This window comes from Delphinus delphis, chromosome 11, assembly GCF_949987515.2.
Source record: "Delphinus delphis chromosome 11, mDelDel1.2, whole genome shotgun sequence".
Lineage (NCBI taxonomy): Eukaryota > Metazoa > Chordata > Mammalia > Artiodactyla > Delphinidae > Delphinus > Delphinus delphis.
The window spans coordinates 102,076,900-102,100,389 of record NC_082693.1 but is presented as its reverse complement, the minus strand read 5'-3'; the positions used below and the strand labels follow the sequence as shown (position 1 = coordinate 102,100,389).

General features: G+C 56.7%; 3 protein-coding genes across 8 annotated transcripts in view; all 3 read left to right on the top strand.

Annotated features, from left to right (window-relative positions):
* The first annotated feature begins 156 nt into the window (after positions 1-156).
* On the top strand, positions 157-3,526 carry CHKB (choline kinase beta). 3 transcript variants are annotated; one of them, XM_060025910.1, is made up of 11 exons: positions 157-409; positions 603-711; positions 1,018-1,131; positions 1,326-1,459; positions 1,717-1,812; positions 2,001-2,059; positions 2,147-2,228; positions 2,358-2,466; positions 2,609-2,712; positions 2,997-3,078; positions 3,224-3,526. In XM_060025910.1, the coding sequence occupies exons 1-11, from the start codon at positions 186-188 to the stop codon at positions 3,296-3,298; spliced, it is 1,188 nt and encodes a 395-aa protein (XP_059881893.1). In that variant the 5' UTR covers positions 157-185; the 3' UTR covers positions 3,299-3,526. The 3 variants fall into 3 exon arrangements, with proteins under 3 accessions (XP_059881893.1, XP_059881892.1, XP_059881894.1); XM_060025909.1 differs by having other exon boundaries at positions 1,018-1,221; XM_060025911.1 differs by lacking the exon at positions 2,997-3,078 and having other exon boundaries at positions 1,018-1,221.
* A 101-nt stretch (positions 3,527-3,627) lies between these two features.
* CPT1B (carnitine palmitoyltransferase 1B) lies at positions 3,628-12,308 on the top strand. Of its 2 annotated transcripts, none has more exons than XM_060025907.1 (19): positions 3,628-4,151; positions 4,591-4,768; positions 5,122-5,261; positions 5,575-5,752; positions 5,965-6,066; positions 6,257-6,394; positions 6,495-6,572; positions 7,495-7,602; positions 7,678-7,762; positions 8,395-8,590; positions 8,871-9,056; positions 9,225-9,330; positions 9,428-9,544; positions 9,954-10,118; positions 10,197-10,331; positions 10,427-10,579; positions 11,122-11,235; positions 11,744-11,836; positions 11,975-12,308. In XM_060025907.1, the coding sequence occupies exons 2-19, from the start codon at positions 4,628-4,630 to the stop codon at positions 12,056-12,058; spliced, it is 2,319 nt and encodes a 772-aa protein (XP_059881890.1). In that variant the 5' UTR covers positions 3,628-4,151; positions 4,591-4,627; the 3' UTR covers positions 12,059-12,308. The 2 variants fall into 2 exon arrangements, with proteins under 2 accessions (XP_059881890.1, XP_059881889.1); XM_060025906.1 differs by having other exon boundaries at positions 6,471-6,572.
* Positions 12,309-16,466: 4,158 nt separating this feature from the next.
* SYCE3 (synaptonemal complex central element protein 3) overlaps positions 16,467-23,490 on the top strand; it is a 28,743-nt gene continuing 21,719 nt past the window's right edge. Inside the window, exons 1-2 of one of the 3 annotated variants that reach the window (XM_060025901.1) lie at positions 16,486-16,546; positions 18,995-19,088. The gene's annotated coding sequence lies outside the window, so the exon portion shown is untranslated. Of the gene's footprint in view, positions 16,547-18,994; positions 19,089-20,378; positions 20,423-23,490 lie in introns of those variants that run through there. The other 2 variants (XM_060025902.1, XM_060025904.1) reach the window with 2 other exon arrangements.

The window sequence follows — 23,490 nt, the reverse complement described above, 5'->3', positions numbered from 1 at the left end:
CACCCGGACGAGGGTCTCCGAGACAGCCGAGCGGCGCCGCAAAGAGCCGAATAGAGCCAAGGAGACCCGAGTACGACCCGAGCAGCGCAGGCTGGCCGGAAGCGGAGCCGAGCGCAGCCGGAAGGAGCCGAGCGCGCCCGAAGGGTCTGTGCGCGGCGGGGCGTTGGCCGAGTCAAGCCCGAGCCATGGCGGCTGAGGGGACAGATGTGGCCAGAGGCGGGGCTGTTGGAGGCCGCCTGGCCAAGGGCAGCTTGCGGCAGGCTATGTGCCCCGACGCGGCCCCGAGCCGGAGGCGCGGCTCGGCGCGGTCGCGAGACGCCGAGCGCCGAGCCTACCAGTGGTGCCGGGAGTACTTGGGCGGGGCCTGGCGCCGAGTACGGCCGGAGGAGCTGAGGGTTGACCCCGTGAGGTGGGAGGTCAGGGGTCAGCCCCTCTTGTGCGCGGGCCGGGGTCAGGCTTAGGCTCGGGCCCTCGGGACACTCAGCGTTCCTGGGCCGGGGGCGGGGCGGGGCAGGGCCGGGAGCTACGGGGGGGCGCGGGGGCTGGACGCCGGGCCGGTGGAGCGGATGGCGGGCTGAGCGCGCCCTGCTGTGGGTCTGCAGCGGAGGCCTCAGTAACCTGCTCTTCCGCTGCTCGCTGCCTGACCACCTGCCCCGCGTTGGCGAGGAGCCCCGGGAGGTGCTGCTGCGGCTGTACGGGGCCATCCTGCAGGTGAGGAGGGAGTGAAGGCCGCAGTGGCCTCAGGTCCTCTCACCCAAGTGTGGCAGGTGGTATGGTCCCCACTAAGCAGTTGAGGACACTGAGCCTTAGGAGCTAAGTATTTTGTCCATTGTGATACTAACGCCTGCGCTCTGGAGCCCCCGGGCAATAGAACAGGAAGTCCGGATAGAACCAACCAAATAGAACCAGATAGAACCAGATGTGGGGGGAGGAGCAAGAAGACCCGCGGGTTTGTCAGCGCCACTTTGCCTCTGGCCCCTTGTGACCGTGGTCCCTTCGCTGTCTGTTTTTCTTAAGGGAGTGGACTCCTTGGTCCTTGAAAGTGTGATGTTCGCCATCCTTGCAGAGCGGTCACTGGGGCCCCAGCTCTACGGAGTCTTTCCAGAGGGCCGGCTGGAACAGTACATCCCAGTACGAGCCCGGCCCCGACCTCCCCGAAGCATCTCCTTCCCCAGCCCCTATTCCCCTTCCCAATGTCTGCTTTCACATCCCTCACCCCAGGTAGGGAATTTTCCCCAAGCCCTGACTTCCCCCACCTCCGTTGCCCCACCCTTCCCCCCTCCTGCCCCAGCCCCTTCACCACCCTGATAGGTTCCTGGGTGCAGAGCAGGCCACTGAAGACGCATGAGCTTCGAGAGCCCGTGTTGTCTGCAGCCATCGCCACGAAGATGGCCCAGTTCCATGGCATGGAAATGCCTTTCACTAAGGAGCCCCACTGGCTATTTGGGACCATGGAGCGGTGAGTCGGGGGCCTCCTCAGGGCTCCTGCACATAGGCCGAACCCTCATGTTGGCAGTTACTAGGCTGGGGTGTGACTGAATGCATCTAGTGCTCTGTCTACCTCTCCAGCTGAGGGGATCAAGTGTCCCACTGTCTAGCATGGTTTCTCACACAACAGGCTTCCAAATGATTGCCAGACAAGTCATTCGGTGACCGAACCGGTAGGACAGAGGGGAGGGATAGCAAAGTGAGTATATCCTGTTCTTGGGGCTTCAGGTATTTAAAGCAGATCCAGGACCTACCCACCACTGGCCTCCCCCAGATGAACCTGCTGGAGATGTACAGCTTGCAGGACGAGATGGGCAGCCTCAGGTGAGGGCAGGCAGGATGGGGCAGGGGTGGGGGGGTGGGGACAGAAGAGCACAGGAGATGTGCCAGGCACCTAGTGGGGTTCTACCCAGGATTTGCTGAAGGCTGGGGTCAGGGCCTCGCCCATGCGCGTGCCTCTGACCCTCCTTTCGTCACTCCTGCTCAGGACCCATGCCCGTGTTCCCCTGCAGGAAGTTGCTAGACTCTACCCCATCACCAGTGGTCTTTTGCCACAATGACATCCAGGAAGGTAGGAGAAGGCATCTGAGTCTCCCAACCTCAGGTGAGGGGGGCCAGAGGACCCTGGAGTGACCAGAACCTCACCACATTTCTCCAGGGAACATCTTACTGCTCTCAGAGCCAGAAAACGTTGACGGCCTCATGCTGGTCGACTTCGAGTACAGCAGTTATAACTACAGGTGAGGGTAAGAGGATGGCCTCCCATGGGTCTGTTCCCACAGTGCCCTGGAAAAGCAGACCAGGCCTTCATCTCTGCATCCCAGCTGCCCAGCGTATTTGGGGACTGAGTGTCCACCTTATTCCCTCAGGGGCTTTGACATTGGGAACCATTTTTGTGAGTGGGTTTACGATTACACTCATGAGGAGTGGCCTTTCTACAAAGCGCAGCCTGCAAACTACCCCACCCGGGGACAGCAGGTATGTGGGCCAGAAGCTGGGAGCAGGACCTGGCTTAGAAGGGAGAAGGAGGTTGAAGTCTGGAAGGAATGGCGAGCAAGGGTGTTAACTGGGAAATGCTCCCCAGTCCCCCCATTTCCTGACTCTTGTCTTTTGATTTCAGCTCCATTTTATTCGCCACTACCTGGCAGAGGTAAAGAAAGGTGAGACCATCTCCCAAGAGGAGCAGAGGAAACTGGAAGCAGATTTGCTGGCAGAGGCTAATAGGTGAGGAAAGACGTGTGGGGCAGGGGTGGAGCAGGGTGCAGAGGCAAGGGGGGGAATGTGGCAGGTAGACTCACTGGGCTGCAGGTTAGGGGTCAGTGCAGAGTGGGGGCAGGAAGTGGGGATGAGGTCTGAGGCTGACAGTTTGAGAGTGGGAAGAGTCAGGACAGGGTAGGGGTTAAGACGATAGGGGAGAAGTTAGAGCTTTGGGGCTTGACCAGCCTGGAGGAGGGGGTTCAGGCAGTGCCAAATGTGCTCTGAACCCCCCTTTTCCTGCTCCCCCTCAGGTATGCTCTGGCATCTCATTTCTTCTGGGGTCTCTGGTCCATCCTCCAGGCATCCATGTCCACTATAGAATTTGGTTACTTGGTAAGTAACCAGGTTGGGTGAGTTAGGTGTGGGGACGGGGCGCAGCAGAGGCCTTGGACCCTCTAGGCCAGCTGTGGGCAGACTGAGGGGGGTGTGGGGTGCTAGTCCCACCCCTTTTCACCAGTGCGCGGGTTTCCTTCCTTAGGAGTACGCCCAGTCTCGGTTCCAGTTCTACTTCCAGCAGAAGGGAGAGCTGACCAGCTTCCACCCCTCATCCTGACTCTCCACATCCCAACTCCTTGGATTTCTCCTGGAGCCTCCAGGGCAGGACCTTGGAGGGAGGGACAAAGGGGAGGCCCTGGGGACTGGGCTGAGCCCGAGTGAGACTGGGGTTAAGGAGGCTGACCTTCCCCCTCACCCCCCGAGTTTGAGCAGGTCCCCACCGCAGGCAAGTGGGCAGAAGCCCTGGGATGTGTACCTTAAGACAATAAACTAGCTTCTTCCTTCACACCGTCCTAACCCTGCTTGGGTGCGGCGGCAAGTACCGACCAAGGACTGCACACAGATTGACAAAGGGGCCACTGCTAGGAGCCTCAGTTTCCTCTCCTGAAAAGCGTGGCTGTTGGGTGATCTGGGCTTGAAAGTGGTTAGGGGTCCATTCTGCTGTCCCCCACCCCGGCTCCAGCTTAGAAGTGATAAATACTCAGAGGACTTGGGTCGGGCAGTGGGGAGTTACGGGGTACAAAGAGGGCCCCGGGGTGGGGCTGCCCAACCCTGAGCGCTGGAGATCAGGGAACAGGAGGCACAGCTGACACACTGGTGACCTTTTCCCTACATTCGGCTATTTTTAGCTCTAATGCCACCATCCTCACGTGAGACCCGTTGGGCGCCCCAGGCTCTCAGACCTTTGAGCCATCTTCATCTTGCAGAAACCCGGCTCCCCCCCACTCCTGATTCTCGCCTCGGAGCCGGGGAGATTCTGGTTGCCAATCCCCAACTGTTCTCTCAACCCAAATTTGGGAGTGGGTGTCAGGTTCCCGGTGAGGGCGGGACTTAGGTGGCCAGGCCTGAAGGACGTGGGGACACAGGCCACAGTGACTGTCCCCACAATCGGACAGGAGCACACCCGAGCCGTGAGTGGAGTTGGGGGTGGCTCTGGGCTGCCGGCCTGGCCCAGGGCTCTGAGCCGGCAAGTGGGGCGGGGGAGGGGGGTTGAGGCTGGTGCCAGGGTCCCACGTGGCAGCGCTGGGGGTACGCAGACCCCGCCTCACTCCAGACCAGACCGACTCCGCTTCCGGGGCCCCTCTAGCCCCCACCCCGAGGCCGCCCTACACTGTCCTCGGGATTCCTGACGTTTTCAAGGCCCTGACCCCCTTGCGACCCCCGCACCATCGCACGAAGGTTCTGCGGCGGTTGGCGAGGCTGGGGGGCCAGGGGTGGGGCCTCGGCGCTGCGGGTGGCCGACCCAGGGCGGAAGGGGAGGGAGGCGGGCTGGGGGCGCGGCCAGTGCCCGGGGGCGGGGCCTCGACGCGGGCGGCCGAGCTGCCCGCACACCCTCCTGCCACCTCCCAGGTGCCCAGCAACTCCCAGGTGCCCAGCAACCCACAGGATGGCGGAAGCGCACCAGGCTGTGGCCTTCCAGTTCACGGTGACGCCAGAGGGGGTCGACTTCCGGCTCAGTCGGGAGGCCCTAAAACACATCTACCTGTCCGGCATAAACTCCTGGAAGAAACGCCTGATTCGCATCAAGGTGGGCGCAGGTGGTTCTGGTCTCTTCCAGCAGGTGCAGAATCGAGCCTTCCAGGGAGGCAGAGGCTAGGTGTCAGCTGCTGCCCATTGTCAAGGTCCTCCACCCCCATCTCGGCTGACAGCTCTGTGGAGTGACAGGCTCCAGCAGTGCAGAAACCAGAGGGGTGCTCAAGGCGTGGAGAGGAGATGGGTGTGCATGAAGTGTCAGTGGGACACAGTAATCAGGTGCTGCAGGTGTGGGAGTGTGGAGGGGGGTCCACCAGACGTGAAGGAGAAGTGAAAACAGGCAAAGACTTCATAGGTGCCTGCTTACCCCAGTCCTTGCTCTGTGAGCATTCCTGTTTTTGCCCACAGAATGGCATCCTCAGGGGTGTGTACCCTGGCAGCCCCACCAGCTGGCTGTTCGTCGTCATGACGACACTGGGTTCCTCCTACTGCAACGTGGACATCTCCATGGGGCTGGTCTGTTTTATCCAGAGATGGCTTCCTGAGGGGTAAGAATAGGGGCCATGAGAAAGGGCTGGGTGGGCTCCAAGGCCAAGGTTCCTGAGCTGGGCAGTTACAGGACAACAGCCATTGGAGGTAATAGGGGCAGCCCTCCCGGGGGGCGACCACCATCTCAGACCCTACTTCTGTGACTTCGAGTGTGACGCACTCAGAGGCTCAGATGTGAGTGTGTCCGGGGAGTTTTTCCTCCCTTGGTGCCTCCCCCGAGATGGCTCACATACATCAGGACTGCAGAGTCAGAATCTCCCTGAGGTTGGTCTCAAGTGGACCCCCCTGCAGTCCTCTCCCCTTCTCTGATAGATGTGGCCCCTACCGGAGCCCACAGACGCGGACACTTCTCAGCATGGCCATCTTCTCCACGGGGGTCTGGATGACGGGCATCCTCTTCTTCCGCCAAACCCTGAAACTGCTGCTTTCCTACCACGGTTGGCTGTTTGAGATGCACGGCCAGATCAGCCACTTCACCAGAGTCTGGGCTGTGAGCAGAAGCTGGTGGAGGGGTCCAGGCATCGGGTTTGAGACCCCAGGGCCTCACTTTGGGTTCTGAGCTGGAGGGGACAGCCAGGCGGGGCACTGGTGCTTGGCGGGGTTTGTCCCGGTTTTGAGGGTCTGGGGTACCCCTCCAGTGTTTGCTAGTTTCCATTCTTTCCCCCAGCTTCCCCCTCAACATTCTCCACTCTGTACCCCCAGATGTGTGTCCGCCTTCTGTCCAGCCAGCGGCCCATGCTCTACAGCTTCCAGACATCTCTGCCCAAGTTGCCCGTGCCCAGCGTGTCAGCCACGATTCATCGGGTGAGGGCCTGGGTCACACATCCCAGTGGGCAGGGCAGGCTGGACTCAGAGAACTTATCCAAACATAAGGGACTGTCCCCTACAAAGAGTCGGCTTGAGAGGGAGCAATGGGGCTGGGCTTGGAAGAAGGTCAGGACAGAGGCAGCTCTTGCTGACTGGCCCTCACATGGGCAATAACTTGGCTGGACAGTACCTAGAATCCGTGCAACACTTATTGGATGACGAGGAATATTACCGAATGGAGACGCTGGCCAAGGAATTCCAGGAGAAGACTGCCCCCAGGCTGCAGAAGTACCTGGTACTCAAGTCATGGTGGGCAGCCAATTATGTGAGTTCTACCTCCCGGGCTTACCCTCTCCCACCCTGTGTCCTGGCTGCTCACAGCCCACCCTCCTCTGCCCCAGCTCCAACCTCCCACCCACCCGCAGGTGAGCGACTGGTGGGAAGAGTATGTCTACCTTCGAGGCAGGACTCCCCTCATGGTGAACAGCAACTATTATGTCATGGTAAGGGCTAGAGCCACATTGGCTCCTGTGTGCTCAGCTCTGTCCCCAGCTCTGGTCTCAGGGCAAGGAACCTGGACGACAGTTCAGAGCCCTAGTGGTGGTTTCTGTAGGCAAGTGGGGGTTCTGAAGTGAGGCCTGAAGGAGAGGGAAGATGCGGGGGTGGGGGTGGTGGTCATATCCTGGAAGAATAGTCAGGAAGCAGCTCGCAGGCGATGGGGATACTGAGGGTCTGGAGAGCCCAGTAGACCCCACAGGCTGATACGGTCACTCCCAGAGTTCCTCAGGCTCACTGTTCTGCCCAGCTCAGGCGCTCTCACTTCCTTCCTTGTTCCCTCGCTGGCTTTCCAGCCACAACTTCCCAGCCATCCTGACGCCATTACCAGGGAACTTCCTTAAGTGTGTCTTAAGCAGATCCAGAGCTGTTTCTTGTAGAGCTCAGGGGGTCACTGTCGGTCCCTATCCCACATGACTGACCCTTTTCCTGCTCCTAGTACAAGACTGTGCACAGCCAGCTGGGAGAGGCTGCCCAGCCACTGCCCTGTGCACCTCTTTGCTCTCCCACTTCCAAAGCACGTTTCAAGTAGCATGCTGGCATTTTCCTCCTCCACAAAGCTGTCTTTCCAGAAACCTATATGCAATTTGTCTAGACCAGAGGTTTTAAGCTGTTCTGTAGTGGCAGGACCCCTTCCTCAAAGAAAAATAAACAAAACATCAACAAATACAATGGGTTTGGAAAAGCAGCTCAGGTCGAAGCCAGGGCAGGGGGTTATCTGATCAGTAGTTATGCATTTCACTTCTTGTACTTGGTTCTCAGAGGGTGTGCAGGATGGACTGGGGAAAGGGGGCAAGACACCCCAGACAGAGAGATGCCACTGTGCACACCTGTCGCAGCCTCCTTGCAGGCTCCGTTCTCTCCCTGTAGGACTTAGTGCTCGTCAAGAACACTGACGTGCAGGCAGCCCGCCTGGGAAACATTGTCCACGCCATGATCATGTATCGCCGTAAACTTGACCGTGAAGAGATCAAGCCTGTGAGTTGGGTTGGGGGTGAGGGCGTGACCGGGAGAGGAGGCCTGCGTCTGAGCTGTGCTGGGCCGTCCTCCTAGGTGATGGCGCTGGGCATCGTGCCCATGTGCTCCTACCAGATGGAGAGGATGTTCAACACCACCCGGATCCCAGGGAAGGACACAGGTACTAGGCCGCGGCCGGGCGCCCGCGCTGGGACCGCAGGATGGAGGCCGCCCCCTCCCAGCTGTGGGCCCACCACGGCCAGATGCCCTACCGCCTGCTGGTCACCAAGCGTCCTCAGTGTCTCAGGGTCATGTAGCTGCGAAAAATAGTTTGTGGCCGATACTAGACACCTGCTGTTTACAGGCACGGTGCTAGTCCTGGGACCCTGGGAGACCCAGGTCAGAGCCCCTCCCCTGCAGGGGCTCACAGTTCGGGAGTCTCCCGCGCAAAGATCAACAGGAGGCCTAGTGGAGCTCCCCGCTCAAGGAGCCTGTAGAGGAGGAGGGGTGGGCTCGCCCAGGGCCCCCAGGGCCGCCAAGCAGCACCCGCATTTCTAATGCCAGGACAGTCTGTGGGATTTCCTAGAGCTTTGGTTTTCTCTTCTGTGCAATGCCTCATGGGACTGTGGTTGGCACTAAATGACAGACAGCGAAGCTCAGGGCACGGGGCCTGGCTTGGTGCCAGCAGATTCCACCAGGCGAAGGGTCCATGCGGTCACCTGGTGTGAGGCTGGGGGGCCATCCTGAGTGGCATGGGGGGAGGGAGGAGCTCCCTACCTTCCCGCCTGAGCCCACCCATGGCCTCTGCCACAGACGTGCTGCAGCACCTCACAGACAGCAGGCACGTAGCCGTCTACCACAAGGGCCGTTTCTTCAAGTTGTGGCTCTATGAGGGCTCCCGCCTGCTCAAGCCTCGGGACCTGGAGATGCAGTTCCAGAGGATCCTGGATGACCCCTCCCCACCCCAGCCTGGGGAGGAGAGACTGGCGGCCCTCACCGCAGGGGGAAGGTATTGGGGCCCAGGTTCAGGCGCCGTGAGGAGAGGAGTTGGGTCCTGTGTGCCACCCTGGAACTCGGCCAGAGCCCTCAGCAAGGGAGGAGCGTGGGCCCCAGCGTCCTCTGCGTAAACCAGGACCTGTGGTCGTAAGGGGCGCGGCAGCAGGGTAGCTGCTGTGACCTCTAACTGCTGGTGGCTAGGTGGGGGTGTGTGGAGAAGGGGCACACAGATCCTGGGAGGTGTCCTCACGCCCACAGGGGCCCCCCCGCTCACTCTGCCCTCCTGCCCTCAGAGTGGAGTGGGCTCAGGTGCGCCAGGCCTTCTTCAGCTCCGGCAAGAACAAGGCTGCCCTGGATGCCATCGAGCGCGCTGCTTTCTTTGTGGCTCTGGATGAGGAGTCTCACCGCTATGACCCCGAAGACGAGGCCAGCCTCAGCCTCTACGGCAAGGCCTTGCTGCACGGCAGCTGCTACAACAGGTACCGCACCCCCAGCTCCACTGCAGGCCCCACCCCGCCCACCCCTGGCTCCTCCCCTGCCCCGCCCACCTGGGGGTCCTCCCCTGCCCCGCCCACCCCGGGCTCCTCCCCTGCCCCCGGGCTCCTCCCCCTGCCCCCACACCGCCACCCCATCTCCGCCCGCTGCAGGTGGTTCGACAAGTCCTTCACTCTCATCGCTTTCAAGAACGGCCAGCTGGGCCTCAACACAGAACACGCGTGGGCAGACGCCCCTATCATAGGGCACCTCTGGGAGGTAGCAGGTCCTGGGAGAGGTCCCGCAGGGCAGGGGCGGGGCGGGGACCGGGGCAGCAGGGCAAGGACGGCCTCTCAGCCTGACCTTGCCCCTGCAGTTTGTCCTGGGCACCGACAGCTTCGACCTGGGCTACTCGGAGACTGGGCATTGTCTGGGCACACCCAACCCTGCGCTGGCCCCCCCTCAGCGGCTGCAGTGGGACATTCCTGAGCAGGTGTGTGGGCCGAGAAGGGGCAGGGGTGGGTGTGCGAGAGTGACAAGTGTCTGAGATGCCCTGTGGCCCTCCCCTCTGTCCCAGCCCCACCCTCAGGGTAAGGGTCCAGAGTGTCTCATGGTCCAGACTGGCTACAGGGAGAATAGAGACCCCAGGACTATTTCGGGGCTGGAGAAAGACATGAGGTGTGAGCTCGTGTCCAGGGAGTACCTGTCAGTGCTTCCTCCCCGACAAAGCCCAGCCAGGCATCTGTGCTGATGCCCCTGGCTTGTCCTTTGCGTCTCCTTCTGAGGATGTCAAGCACACTGAGGCCTGCCCAGCCTTGCCTACATCCTCAGGCCTCCTGGACGTGACCCTGGAGTCCTCCTGGAGAGCTCTGCCCCCAGCTGACCCCTCCGTGTCTTGGCAGTGCCAGGCAGTCATCGAGAGCTCCTACCACGTGGCCAAGGCGCTGGCTGACGACGTGGAATTGTACTGCTTCCAGTTCTTGCCCTTTGGCAAAGGCCTCATCAAGAAGTGCCGGACCAGCCCTGACGCCTTCGTGCAGATCGCCCTGCAGCTGGCATACTTCCGGGTAGGAGCCCCAGGCCACTGAGCAGGCAGGGGTGGCACCAGGGCCCACTTGCAAGATTCATCCCTCTGTGTTCCGTAGGACAGAGGCAAGTTCTGCCTGACCTATGAAGCCTCGATGACTAGGATGTTCCGGGAGGGACGGACAGAGACCGTACGTTCCTGCACCTGCGAGTCCACAGCCTTTGTTCAGGCCATGGTGCAGGGGCGCCACCTGGTGAGACCCCCGTGGCCTCGCGCTGACGTGACCGCTCGGCCTCCTGCCTGCTGTAGGGTCAGGGCTACTCTTCACTGCTCGGTTTCTGCCCCCAGAAAGCAAACCTCCAAGATCTGTTCCGGAAAGCGGCTGAGAAGCACCAGAATGCGTGCCGCCTGGCCATGACAGGGGCTGGCATTGACAGGCACCTCTTCTGCCTTTACGTGGTTTCCAAGTTCCTGGGGGTTAGCTCCCCTTTCCTGGCTGAGGTCAGTGTTGATGGGCGTGCCCTCTGTCCTCAGGCCCTCTCCTGGTGGGTCTCGGCCTGTTTTCTGTCCGGACAGCTGGGGCCAGTGTTCCCGGCCCACACGCCACCCAGGCCTGTGGACTGGCACCAAGCGGGAGCCTCCCCCTCGTGGAGTGGCTGTTGGCGTGAGGGGGGATGGACAGACAAACATGATATGTCAGGTGGTGGCAGCGCTTGTGAGAGAAGGGCAGAGGCTCAGGGGAACCGGGGCGTCCAGGTGGAGGGAACCTCCGGTGCCCGGACATTGACACTGAGGCAGGAGTGTGGGATGTGGGAGGGACAGTGGGAGGGGTGGGGGGCGGAGCCAGGGGACGGACAGACAGGTCACCTGATGGTGGGTTTTGTGCAGAGGCTGTGATGGTGAGAACGGACTAGGGGACCACGGACAGCAATCAGGAAGGTCCTGCGTCCTGTCCCTTCTGCATCCTCAGCCAGGACGGTGCCAGGCTCACGCACCTGTCCGCAGGTGTGCGTGGCACCTGACTGCCGGCCTCCCTGTTGCAGGTGCTCTCAGAACCCTGGCGCCTCTCCACCAGCCAAACTGCTCAATTCCAGATCCGCATGTTTGACCCAAACAAGTACCCCAATCACCTGGGTGCTGGCGGTGGCTTTGGCCCTGTAAGTGCCCTTGAAGGTGGACAGGTGGGAAGGACCAGGGGCTGGGGTGTCAGCGGAGAGTGCAGGGCCTCGAGGAGGTCAGGCCAGAGGCAGGAGCACAGCCCTGGACCTGCCCTGCCTGGAAACAGGATAGGTACCTGTCGACCCCAGCAAGAAAGGTGGCTGGGACCCCACCCATGTTGACACCCACTGCTGGAGTGACCCTTCCCGGGGCTTCTGTACCCTCTGAAGTGGGCTTATGGAGACAGTCCAGATATCCCACTGAGACACTCATGTGGGCTAGTTTGTCGGGGAGCTAGAGACCCCCTGCAAACGTGAGGGGGGCCTCCTGAGGGAACCTGAGGTCCTGGAACCCCCGGTGGGGTCTTCTCTTCTGTTTTCATACTGTTTCCTGGGGATGGGCCCTTCCTGTGAATCTTGTGGGCAGAGCAAGGATAACATCAGCTTGGCTCCCAGATACTCAAGGTTCAGTTCACCTCTTCTTCTTCACCCCTTGTGCTGCCCTCAGGTAGCTAATGATGGCTACGGGGTTTCCTACATGATCGCGGGTGAGAACACCATCTTCTTCCACGTCTCCAGCAAGTTCTCAAGCTCAGAGACAGTGAGTGTCTCCTGCTGCCACTCAGCCTGAGGAGGGGTCGCCCCCCAGGGCATGTCTGGCTGGGGAAGAATCCTTCCCTGTGGGGACAGAGGGGCGGGGGCTCACCTGGAGGTTGGTCTGAGCTCTTGACTCCCGCAGAATGCCCAGCGCTTTGGGAACCACATCCGCCAAGCTCTGCTGGACATCGCTGATCTTTTCCAAGTTCCCAAGGCTGACAGCTGAGGGCTGGAGAAATGCCAGCTGCCCTTCTGTCCCCACATTGTGGAGGAAGGGGCCTGTGGTCCGCTTGCAGGCACAGCGGTGGCCGTGCACAGGTGCCCAGGCTCCAAGGACACCTCTGGAAGCAGGTGCTCCCTGGGCAGACGCTGCTCCCTGAGGGCTCAAGTGGTGGAGGTAGGGCTGGAGCAAGAAGGGAATCTTCTTTTTGTTTTTTTCTTGCTAGATGTTAATAAAAATAAAGCTGTATAATTCCGTTTTAGCCCTTAAGTACCTGTGTTTTTGGTGGGGGAACTAGGAGGCCCTTCCCCTGCTCCGGCCTGAGGCCAGGGATGTGGCAAGGGAAGGTCTAGGGCTGGAGACTATTTGTGAGAGGTTCTGACCTGCTTTGAAAGGTGGGTCTCTGCTGTCTACACCCACATACGCACTTGGAATAAATTCTTGCTTCAGAACGTCCACCTGTTCCCTGGGCCCATTTCTGTTTGTCTTCTGGAGAGTGGGGCCCTCTGTGCACGGACATGTCCTCTGCACCCCCTTGGGCTGGAGCACAGCTCTGTAGAGGCCCTCGGCATAGGGAGAAGCTACAGTCCCAGGCCTGAGGTCTGGGTGCCAAGTGGTCATGTCTGTGAGAGGGCGCACAAGATAATCTGGAGCGGCAGATGCTCCTTCCCTTGGGTCGGCTTTTTTATTAAAATAATATTACGAGTAAACAAAAAATTATTATGGAAAGTCTAAGCAGGTACTCAATTGCTACTGCGGCATGCCTAAACGAATGTGCTCTGGTAGGCGATGAGACCCGGACATGAATGAGACACACTCCCAGGCCTTCTCTTATGAACCAGTGTTCGTTGAGCAACCACGGTCTACTTGGCTCTGTGCTGGGGATTCACTGTGAACAAGGCACCCCCTGCACACGGGGAATTCACTACTCAGTGAGGCAAGCATGGAGCAGGGAATTCAGGCTCCTGAATAATCCATTTAGCAAATGCTTACTAAGCGCTACAGTGTGCTAAGCTCTGGAATACAGCAGTGAACAAAACTGGCAAAACAATCCTTCCCTGTGCGGCTTAGAGTCTAGTGAGGGAGACAGGCAATAACCAAGAAGAATGAGCAAATGACATAGTACGTCAGAGAGCTGATAAGTACTAAGGAGAGAAGTAAGGGGAGGGAGCAATGGAGGGGTGGATGGCAATTTCAGACAGGGTGGCAGAGGCAGGCCTTCCTGAGTGGGGCCATTTGACTCAGACCAGCAGGAGATGAGGGTGCAATCCATGTATGTACCTGAGGGCAGGGTATTCCTGGCCAAGGGGGCAGCAACAGCCAATGCTTCGGGGTGGGAGGAGCCTGCTGTGGTGGAGGAACAGTACCCGAGGGCCTGTGGCTGGCGTGGAGTCGGGAGCAGCAGGAGGGGACAGGTGGAGTGGCGCAGCAAGGGCCCTGTAGGCCAGGCTCTGGGTTCTCCAAATGATGGGGGAAGCCACCGGGGTTGGAGCAGAGGGTGACATAATCTGTTGTAAACTTTTAATGGGATCACTCTGGCTAACCAGAATATTAGAACAAAGCAGGGTGTAGTAAGGTTAGAAGCAAGAAGGCCTAGCAGAGGGTACTGCTCATGGTGGTGGCAGAGCTGGGAGGAATGATGGGACTAACTAAGGGATGGAGATTCAGGATGCTAGCGAGCCATCGAAGATAATTCACGTTTTCTATTTGGGTGACTGGGTGATTAAACAAGATTTTTAAACGTTGAGTTTAACATACCTGTAAGAAACATTTGTGAAAATGTCTCATAGACTCTTGAAAATATAAATTGAAAGAAAGGAGATTTAGGTTCCTGATAATAGCTTTGAAGGTTGTTTGAACACTGAGAACATGAGAAGATTCACAGGACAGAGGCTTCTAACCTCTTCTGAGTCTCTGTGAGAAGCTTATAAAAATAAATCTATGCTCACAAAATAGGACATTCCGTATCAGAGCTTTCCTGGGCTTCCAAAAGTATCTTCACAGACCTTTGCCTCTCCGGTGCCTGCGTGACCTACCCTGGGAAACTGGGATCTGGTCGGCTTCTGGGAGACATCAGCTCGCCCAGGCCTGGGAGAACAGTGAGCAGATTCCAACAAGCTGCCTTTTAATTAACGTTAAAATTCAGTCAAAATTCTTTTATCTGATTTGTTCTTGGTTGAAGTAAGAGAAGAAAACACAGTGCTTAACCAGGGTATAAACTTCTGGTGACCATCCACCAAATGCAAATCTGCATTAGTACCCCAGAGGCGTGCAGATCTGCATTAGTTAAGGCCAGTAGCCATAACAGACAAAGCTTGAAATCTCAACGGCTTAACCCGATAGAAGTTGAATTCTTGTTCACTTTGCTGAGAGGAAGACTCTACTCCATACCATTATTCAAAGACTTGGCTGTTAGGAGACCTACCTTCCTCAGGTAGCTCCCAATTTGCCTTGGACTTCAACATCCCGCAAGTACACGGAGGAGAGAGAGGGCTCACTCATGGGAGGCTGACATGGACTCAGCCTGGTAGTGATACAGAGCATTCCTACCCACATGCCACCAGCCAGGACTCATACTGCAAGGGAGGCTGGGAAATGTAGTCTAGCTGTGTGCCCAGGACATAAAGGAAACATTTGATGAACAGTTAGCCAGTTTCGGATGCCCAAGGGGATGGGCAGACCAGACACATGTCTCTGGACTCCCTGAGGGCCCATCCTTCTTGGCCTGGGCTCTGCAGGGTGTTTCAGACGCCCACCTCCACCTGCTGGGACCTCACATTCCAGACCAACTGATCTTCTCTGAGTATCTTTCGCTCCTCCACAAGAACCCTGAGCTCCAGCTTCACTCTCAATTCCTAAAGGAGGCAGGCACCTCCACACCCTTGCCTTTGCCGAACCTCCTCCATGGAATCCTGTGCCGTTGTTTCTCAGCCTGGTAAACTCCTACTCTTCCCTGAAGCTGCCTTCATTACCCCTCAGAATTATTCCTGATTCATGTTCTTCTGGGATGCCATAACAGAAATCAGCTCTAGAAAAGTCTAAGCAAATGGTGGAATGATTGGAAGTGTGCAGGTGGCTCAGAGGTAGGAAGCAACAGCTGGAGAACCAGATTCAGAAGGGGAAGGAGCCTGGCAGCTTGGAGAGGGGACGTGGCCCAGACAGCAGACTCCTCAAGAGAGAGACGAGACCGCACTCTAGGCCCAGAACTGTCTGGCTCAGCTCCAGCTGTTTCCTACTCTGCCATCAGTTTGCTAAGGATCGGAATCCCTGAGGGAAAATGCAGTGGGTCCCAGGTTTGTCAGGAATCTCAAAGAGTTCAAGGGGTTCAAAACCGAAGTTAACAACCTCCCAAACTGGCTTCTCTGCCACTCTTCCCCATCTCAGCCGGTGGTGTCACCCTCCAGCGACTCAGCCATTCCTTCTTTCTCCCTCCCTTCCCACATTACGAAGCTTTGTCCAGGCGACCTTCTAAATGGCTTCTGACTCCGTGTACTTCCCTCCGCCACGACCACTGCCTCCCTGTCCCCAGCTCCACCATCATTCACCCAAAAACCAGCAACAGCCCCATTTCTACTCTCCCTCCGGCAAGAGAGACTGCTTCGCCATGCCCCTCTTCTGCTTCCCAACCTTCTAAGGTGCCCAGCGCCCTCCAAATAAAGACCGAGCTCCCTGGACTGACCTATAGAGGCCAGAGTGATCTCTTTAGCCTCCTCTTGACCAGAGTTTTATGTGCAGCCTCTCTAAGGGCTGAGCAGCACGCTCACGTGGCCTTGCTTGGTGATCTGTGCTTTACTGCCTGGAGGCCAGACCGCCTGGCAGACCTCGGCTGTAACCAAGGCCCGCACCTCGCAGGTGCATGGACCTGGGCCCCTGCCTCATCTCGTTGGGCCTCAGCGTCCTCTTCTGTGAGACAGCTGCAACAATGTCGGCCACCCACGGTAGCTGCGAGACAAAATACTTGGGCCTTCAGCTGCTCACTCAACAATGGTTACTAGCACTTGCTGTCCGGTATACTGGAGACACAGTGGTCAAGCAGACGCCCCGCCGCCCCCACCCCCGCCGTGCACGGATTTACGCTCCAGGTGCAAGGGGGAGAACACTCCCATAAGGACGAGGGTGTCTCCCCTCATCTCAGCTCTACCATCCCTCGACCTCAGCCACTCTTCAATCCAGGTACTCGGCCCACCTGAGACGGAGAGACCCAAGTGCGGGACCACGTGGGACCAGACGGGAGCAACCCCGCCCTTTCCGCTCCAGGCGACCAGCCAATGAGACCTCAAGGCCGGGACTTGGGACCTGCGTGAGGCGGGTGTAGTCAGGTGCTCGCAGCGCCGCCCCTTCCGCTCCAGGAGACCAGCCAATGAGGGCCAGAGGCAAGCTCCGGGGGCGGGTCTGGTAACGGAAAGGGGAGGGGCGTCATTCTGAGGAGCCGCCTCAAGCCTCAGGCCGCGGAGGAGGGTAGCCGAGCGGAACCCGAGGGCCGGGGAGCTGGAGGTGAGAGAGGCCAGCCCGCCTGGGGGTCCCGGACCCTCCCTTGGCGCCCCGACCCCCGAGTCACGGCGTCCCCAGGCGGTGCTCACCGCCTCACGCCAGACCGGTGGGGCGCCTACCGCTTCCTCACCCACCCGGCCCTCAGCCCGGTCTCGTCACGCCGTGCTCCTCACGCCGCACCCCCGGCCCCTCACCCGCACGTCCTCCAGACCCCTCACACCGCACGTCCGGAACTCTGTACACCTGGACCTCTCAGCCTCGCGCCCTCCTGGACGCACGTCACACGCGTCGAATTCCCTCCCATCCGCACACCAGGCGTGGTCCGGGACTCAGCGCGCAGCTGCAGGCGCACCACCGCAGGCATCACGCAATCATTCTGTTCGCGTGCTGTTCACACCACCACGCGCGCACGCCCCGCAGGCTCGCCGGCGCGGGTGCCCCTCGCATCCCCTCACGTTTCTCACCCCAGGAAGGATCCCGGCCTCCGTGACAGCTCTCCGCACTGCGCGGGCGAGACCCTCAGCCCACAGAGAGGGCCCCCGGCCCTGGCGTGTCTCGTGCCTCTGGAGTCCTCAGCCCCAGCACCTCAGACCTTCACCCCCCGAGGTGACCCGCTCGCCCGCAGCCAGCCATCGCCCTCGCTGCCTTGGCTCCGCGCTGGCCCAGGCGTCCTCGGCAGCCCCACAGGCGGGAGTGCCGTGGGCCCAGATGGCGTGGAGAGAAGGCCGTGGGCCCAGGTGGCGTGGAGAGAAGGCCGTGGGCCCAGGTGGCGTGGAGGGAAGGCCGTGGGCCCAGATGGCGTGGAGAGAAGGCCGTGGGCCCTGATGGCGTGGAGAGAAGGCCGTGGGCCCAGATGGTGTGGAGGGAGTGCCATGGGCCCAGGTGGCGTGGAGAGAAGGCCGTGGGCCCAGATGGCGTGGAGGGAGTGCCATGGGCCCAGATGGCGTGGAGGGAAGGCCGTGGGCCCAGATGGCGTGGAGAGAAGGCCGTGGGCCCAGGTGGCGTGGAGAGAAGGCCGTGGGCCCTGATGGCGTGGAGGGAGTGCCGTGGGCCCAGATGGCGTGGAGGGAAGGCCGTGGGCCCTGATGGCGTGGAGGGAAGGCCGTGGGCCCAGATGGCGTGGAGGGAAGGCCGTGGGCCCTGATGGCGTGGAGAGAAGGCCGTGGGCCCAGGTGGCGTGGAGGGAGTGCCGTGGGCCCAGATGGCGTGGAGGGAAGGCCGTGGGCCCAGATGGCGTGGAGGGAAGGCCGTGGGCCCTGATGGCGTGGAGAGAAGGCCGTGGGCCCAGGTGGCGTGGAGGGAAGGCCGTGGGCCCAGGTGGCGTGGAGGGAAGGCCGTGGGCCCAGATGGCGTGGAGAGAAGGCCGTGGGCCCAGATGGCGTGGAGGGAGTGCCGTGGGCCCAGATGGCGTGGAGAGAAGGCCGTGGGCCCAGGTGGCGTGGAGGGAAGGCCGTGGGCCCAGATGGCGTGGAGGGAAGGCCGTGGGCCCAGATGGCGTGGAGAGAAGGCCGTGGGCCCAGGTGGCGTGGAGGGAGTGCCGTGGGCCCAGATGGCGTGGAGGGAGTGCCGTGGGCCCAGATGGCGTGGAGGGAAGGCCGTGGGCCCAGATGGCGTGGAGGGAAGGCCGTGGGCCCTGATGGCGTGGAGAGAAGGCCGTGGGCCCAGGTGGCGTGGAGAGAAGGCCGTGGGCCCTGATGGCGTGGAGGGAGTGCCGTGGGCCCAGATGGCGTGGAGGGAAGGCCGTGGGCCCAGATGGCGTGGAGGGAAGGCCGTGGGCCCTGATGGCGTGGAGAGAAGGCCGTGGGCCCAGGTGGCGTGGAGAGAAGGCCGTGGGCCCTGATGGCGTGGAGGGAGTGCCGTGGGCCCAGATGGCGTGGAGGGAGTGCCGTGGGCCCAGATGGCGTGGAGAGAAGGCCGTGGGCCCAGATGGCGTGGAGGGAAGGCCGTGGGCCCAGGTGGCGTGGCCTCCCGCCTTCACTCAGCTCACCCTTCCCTGGGTCCGCCTGCCGGGCCCGCCCCCCCCCCCCCCCCGAGATCCCGGGGGCCCTGCCGCGGCCTGCATCCCTCCAGGTGGCTCGCGCTCCGTCCCCAGCCCACCCGCCCCGCCCTCAGCTGCCTGCCCCTCGGGGCCTCCGCTCCGTACCCACCTCTCCTCTTCCTCGCGCCTTCGTTGCGCCTCCACCGCGCGCACGCTTCAGTTCCCAGGCCGGTTACACTCCGCCCGTGGGCTCTGCGCCCCCCAGGGTCCTGAGAATACGTGCAGCCGTGCGGCCTCAGCCGTTCCTGCCACTGCTCCTCTGCTGCACCTCTGCCGACCGTCCGTCCTCAGGAAAAAACCTTTTCATTGCCGTTCGCAGGCAAGCTGGAGACCTCGAGCTTGAACAGGGACTTACCTGGCCCTTTACCCACCTGACTCCACCCGTACCTCTTTACCTTCCCTTCCCTCCGTAGGGTAAGGTGACCAGTCCCTGCGCCATCCGCAACCCTTTCTCCTGATTCTTCAGCCTTCTGTACAGCTAATCCTTTCCACACAGACCAAAGACAGGCAAGTCTCTGCCTTTGTTAATTTAAAAAACAAAAAACTTTTACTCTGTACCACCTTCTCACTATCTCCTGTTTTTTTCTACCCTCCACGTCGAAGTTTGCATGCCCTATCTGTTTTGTCTAGTGATCCATCAGTTCTTTTTTTTTAATATTTATTTTTTTTATTCATTTGGTTGTGGCAGGTCTTAGCCGTGGCAGGTGGGCTTCTTAGTTGCAGCTCGCCGGCTCCTTAGTTGCGGTATGCATGTGGGATCTAGTTCCCTGACCAGGGATGGAACCTGGGCCCCCTGTACTGGGAGTGTGGAGTCTTAACCACTTCGCCACCAGGGAAGTCCCTAAATAGGATTATCTTATTCTAAACTTTTAATCTTATTCTAGGTCTAGCATATTTTTAATAGTAACAGTGTTTTTGTTCCATTTACAAACTTAAACTTTTAATAATAAACTTAATGTATTCTACTTCTTTAAGTACCTCAGTTGTCTTAATAACAAACCATCCTACCTTCTTATATAATTCTTTTTTTTTTAATTAAAAAAAAAGTTTTTTGGCTGCGTTGGGTCTTCATTGCTGCTCGTGGACTTTCTCTAGTTGCGGCAAGTGGGGCCTTCTCTTGCGGAGCACGGGCTCTAGGTGCGCGGGCTTCAGTAGTTGCAGCAAGTGGGCTTCAGTAGTTGTGGCTCGCGGGCTCTAGAGCGCGGGCTCAGTAGTTGTGGCGCACGGGCTTAGTTGCTCCACGGCATGTGGGATCTTCCCGGGCCAGCGATCGAATGCATGTCCCCTGTGTTGGCAGGCAAATTCTTAACCACTGCACCACCAGGGAAGCCCCCATGTAATTCTTATAAAAATTATAAGTAAAATTTACAAATATTGTAAACCTCAAGTTCTCTTAAATGTCCTAGAACTCCTATAAACTTACTAAGACTGTGACTTAAAATTACAACCCATAATCAATTTCACATTTTAAACTCCAATGACAAAGCTGAGCTGCTACTCTGGTAGACCCGATTCTCTTAAACATTCAAATGCATATAATAACAGATAGTCAGGACTTCCCTGGTATCCCCTGCTTTGTGAAAGTTCACCTTACACCACTCCACTTTTATGAAAAACCTACATTAGTACCTGTTTCACTAACCAAAAGAAATATGAAGAGGATTTTGGCTTTTGTAAAAAAAAAAAGGTAAAAAATGAAAATAGCGTCCTGCATTTGTTTTGCAGCGAGCCGTATAGAGGCAGTGTGCACCCCAGCCCTGAGAGTAGCACCGCCAAGCGCATTCCCGGGGAACTACACTCTGCATCGCAGCATCAGGCTGCCACAGCTTTGAACTTTGTCTGTGAGCATCTGTGCTTTATCTTGGTTTATTTTGTGCGTTCATTAGCAAGATGTGTCCTAAGGTAATTGCTTCTTTGCCTTATGCCATTTTGGCTTATGAAAGGTTTTATACAAACGCTCTACTTTTGGTTAGTGGGGAAACCTGTAATTCTAGTTTTTATGCTCTTAATATTTCCTATCTTTATTCCCTACCTTCCCAGAATTATAAGTTATTCACCCATATGATTTTTAGAGTTTCCTTCTCTTGTACTTTTTATTTTTACTTTATTTATTTATTTTTAAATTGAGGTATAGTTGATTTACAATGTCGTGTTAGTTTCAGGTGTACAGCACAGTGATTCAGTTTTATGTATGTATATTTACATTCTTTTTCAGATTCTTTTCCTTATCGGTTATTACAAAATATTGAGTGTAGTTCCCAGTGTCTTGTGCTTTTTAGAGTTGTCTTCTCAGCTTGCTGAGATTTCATAATGATCAGAGGACATTGGCTGGGGTTCAGTGACTCTGTAACAGTCTGCACTTGACTTCCGAAACATGACCCTCCTGGTTCTCCTTCTGCCTCTCTGGCCCCTCTTCCTCAGTCTCTTTGGCTGGTTCCTTTGCATCTCCCCAGTCTTGATGTTGGGCCTCTTCTCCATCTGTGTTTTCTCCCTTGATCTCTCCCATTCTCATGTCTTTAAATATCGCCTATATGCTGATGACTCCCAAATTTCTATCTCTAGCCTACCTTCTCCCCTGAATTCATTTATTCAGCTGCCTACTCACCATTCCCACTTGGATGCCTCATAAGTATCTTAATATGTTCAAAACTGAGTTATTTCTTTCCCATGCAAACTATCTTCTTCCAGTCTTCCTCCGTCTCAGTTAATTGTACCACCATTTCTGGTTGCCCAGTCAAATACCCCAGCATTGTCCCTGACTTCACATTGACTCATCAGCAAATCTTGTCAGCCCTGCCCTCAAAATATACCCTGAACGGTCCTCCTTCACACTACTTGCATCAGTCCTATGCTGATCTGAGCTGTTATCTCTCACCTGCATTATTCCAGTGACCTCCTCCTAACTAGTCTCCCTGCCTCCACCCATGTCCATATAGCTATTCTCAATCTAGTGATTTATTAACATGTAAATCAGATTATCACCCTCCAGGCTCCCATCTCACTCAAAGAAAAAACCAAAGTCTTTTCAGTGGTCTCTAAGGCCCACCTCAATTTCACCCACCAAGTTTTGACCTTATTTTCTACTACTCTTCACTTCACTCTCTCTACACCAACTATACCACCCTTATTGCTCTTCCTCCAGCTCATCCAGCAGGCTCCTAGCTCAGGGCCTTTGTTCTTACTATTTCCTCTGTCTGGGATGCACTTTCCCCAACATATCTGTATGGCTCACCATTCTCTCACTTCCTCCAGCTCTCTAGTCAAAATCACTTCAGCAAGGCCTTCCCTGCACACTTATCTGAAGTACAGCCACTACCCTGTACATACTCTCTCCCACCCTCCACCTCCAGTTAACTTTTTTTCTTTAGTACTTATCCCCTCCTTATATTTATTTCACTCATTAATCTTGTTCAAGGATTTTAATGTTTTGTTCACTGCTGTATCTTCAGATCTAAAATAGTACTCAATAAATAAGTGTTGAATGTATGGATAAAATAATATAAGTGGAACTTTATAACTTAATGAATTGAGCAAGCAGTCCACACGACTTAGATATGAAGTATGTAATTACCTACTTCTTTGCCTTCACGTAGATTTTTGTAACCACCCACGTGATAGAATTATTTTACTCCATTTTGTACTTCCTTAGCTCTTTTGTAAGAAAACTGTAGAGATTTTTAACTTTCCAGAGTTTTGTGTTATTTTCATGGATATCTTTTCATTACATCTCTTGTAAATAATAATCTCTATTTACAAGAGATTATTATTATATTTAATAATATCTCATTACATTTTGGATCTCTTAAGACTTTCAGCTATTTTGTCACATCTTGGAACTAGATGAGAACAGGGGCAGTCGGGAGCTAGCTTATGAAGGATCTTATGTCTATAGTAAAGAGGTTGTATTTTATCCTGAAAGAAATAGGAGCTATTGAAGGATTTCAAACAGTGTGACATGGTTAGTTTTGTACGTTAGGAAAGGTCACTCTGGGAGTGAACTGGAAAATAGATTGGACAGGAGGAAGCTACAAGCAGGGAGACCAGTTAGGAGTCTATGACAATAGTCCAAGTGAAAGATGAAGAGAGCTTGTACCACTAGTTCCAAACTTTATATTTTTAGCTTCAACCTATCTCCTGAACTCCAGGCCCATGTATTCAACTGCCTATTTGTATCTCCAGTTGGAGGCCTAATAGGCATCTCATAGTAGTAACATGTTCAAAATAGAGCACCTGGGAATTCCCTCGTGGTCCAGTGGTTAAGACTCCAAGCTTCCACTGCAGGGGGCACGGGTTTGAGCCCTAGTCCGGGAACTAAGATCCCACATGCCACACGGCACAGCCTAAAAAAAAAGAAAAGCACCTGGTTTACCTTCTAATCTGCTCCTCTCCTACTCTTCCCCATTTCAGTTAATAACACCACCATCCATTAAGTTGTTCTCACCAAAATTAGAAGTCATTTTACTTTCTCTCTTCCCATCACTTGCCCCTGCAAACCTTGACACAAGTCCTGTACCCAATTCTGTTGGTTTATCTTCCAAAATATAACCAGAACACTTCACTTCTCACTATTCATATTATCACCGAAGTCCAAGCCACTGTCATCTCTAGACCACTTTAGTGCTCTCCTGCCTAATTGGTCTTCCCACTCTTTCCTCCTCTCAGCCTTCTGCAGCAGTCCATTTTCCAAACAGCAGCTGAAGTCTGCTGTTACCTTAAAACATAATCACATAATCCCCTGCTCTCTCAACCTCCAGTGGCTTTTCCGCACTGTCAAAATAAAACCAAAGTTCTTGCCTACTTAGTTGATCTCATGTCCTACCACTCTTCTCCTCAGCCCCATTCTCTATTCCTTAAAACACACCAGGGACACTCCCACTTTTTCTTGAGCCATTCCCTCTGTCTAGAACTC

Coding starts and splice junctions, on each gene's coding strand:
- CHKB (XM_060025909.1), top strand. CDS start 186: ATGGCGGCTGAGGGGACAGATGTGGCCAGAGGCGGGGCTGTTGGAGGC. Junction 1,222..1,325: donor TTTCACATCCCTCACCCCAG/GTAGGGAATTTT, acceptor TCCTGGGTGCAG/AGCAGGCCACTGAAGACGCA. Junction 2,229..2,357: donor TACAGCAGTTATAACTACAG/GTGAGGGTAAGA, acceptor TTATTCCCTCAG/GGGCTTTGACATTGGGAACC.
- CPT1B (XM_060025906.1), top strand. CDS start 4,628: ATGGCGGAAGCGCACCAGGCTGTGGCCTTCCAGTTCACGGTGACGCCA. Junction 6,573..7,494: donor ACAGCAACTATTATGTCATG/GTAAGGGCTAGA, acceptor CTCTCCCTGTAG/GACTTAGTGCTCGTCAAGAA. Junction 10,580..11,121: donor GCTCCCCTTTCCTGGCTGAG/GTCAGTGTTGAT, acceptor TCCCTGTTGCAG/GTGCTCTCAGAACCCTGGCG.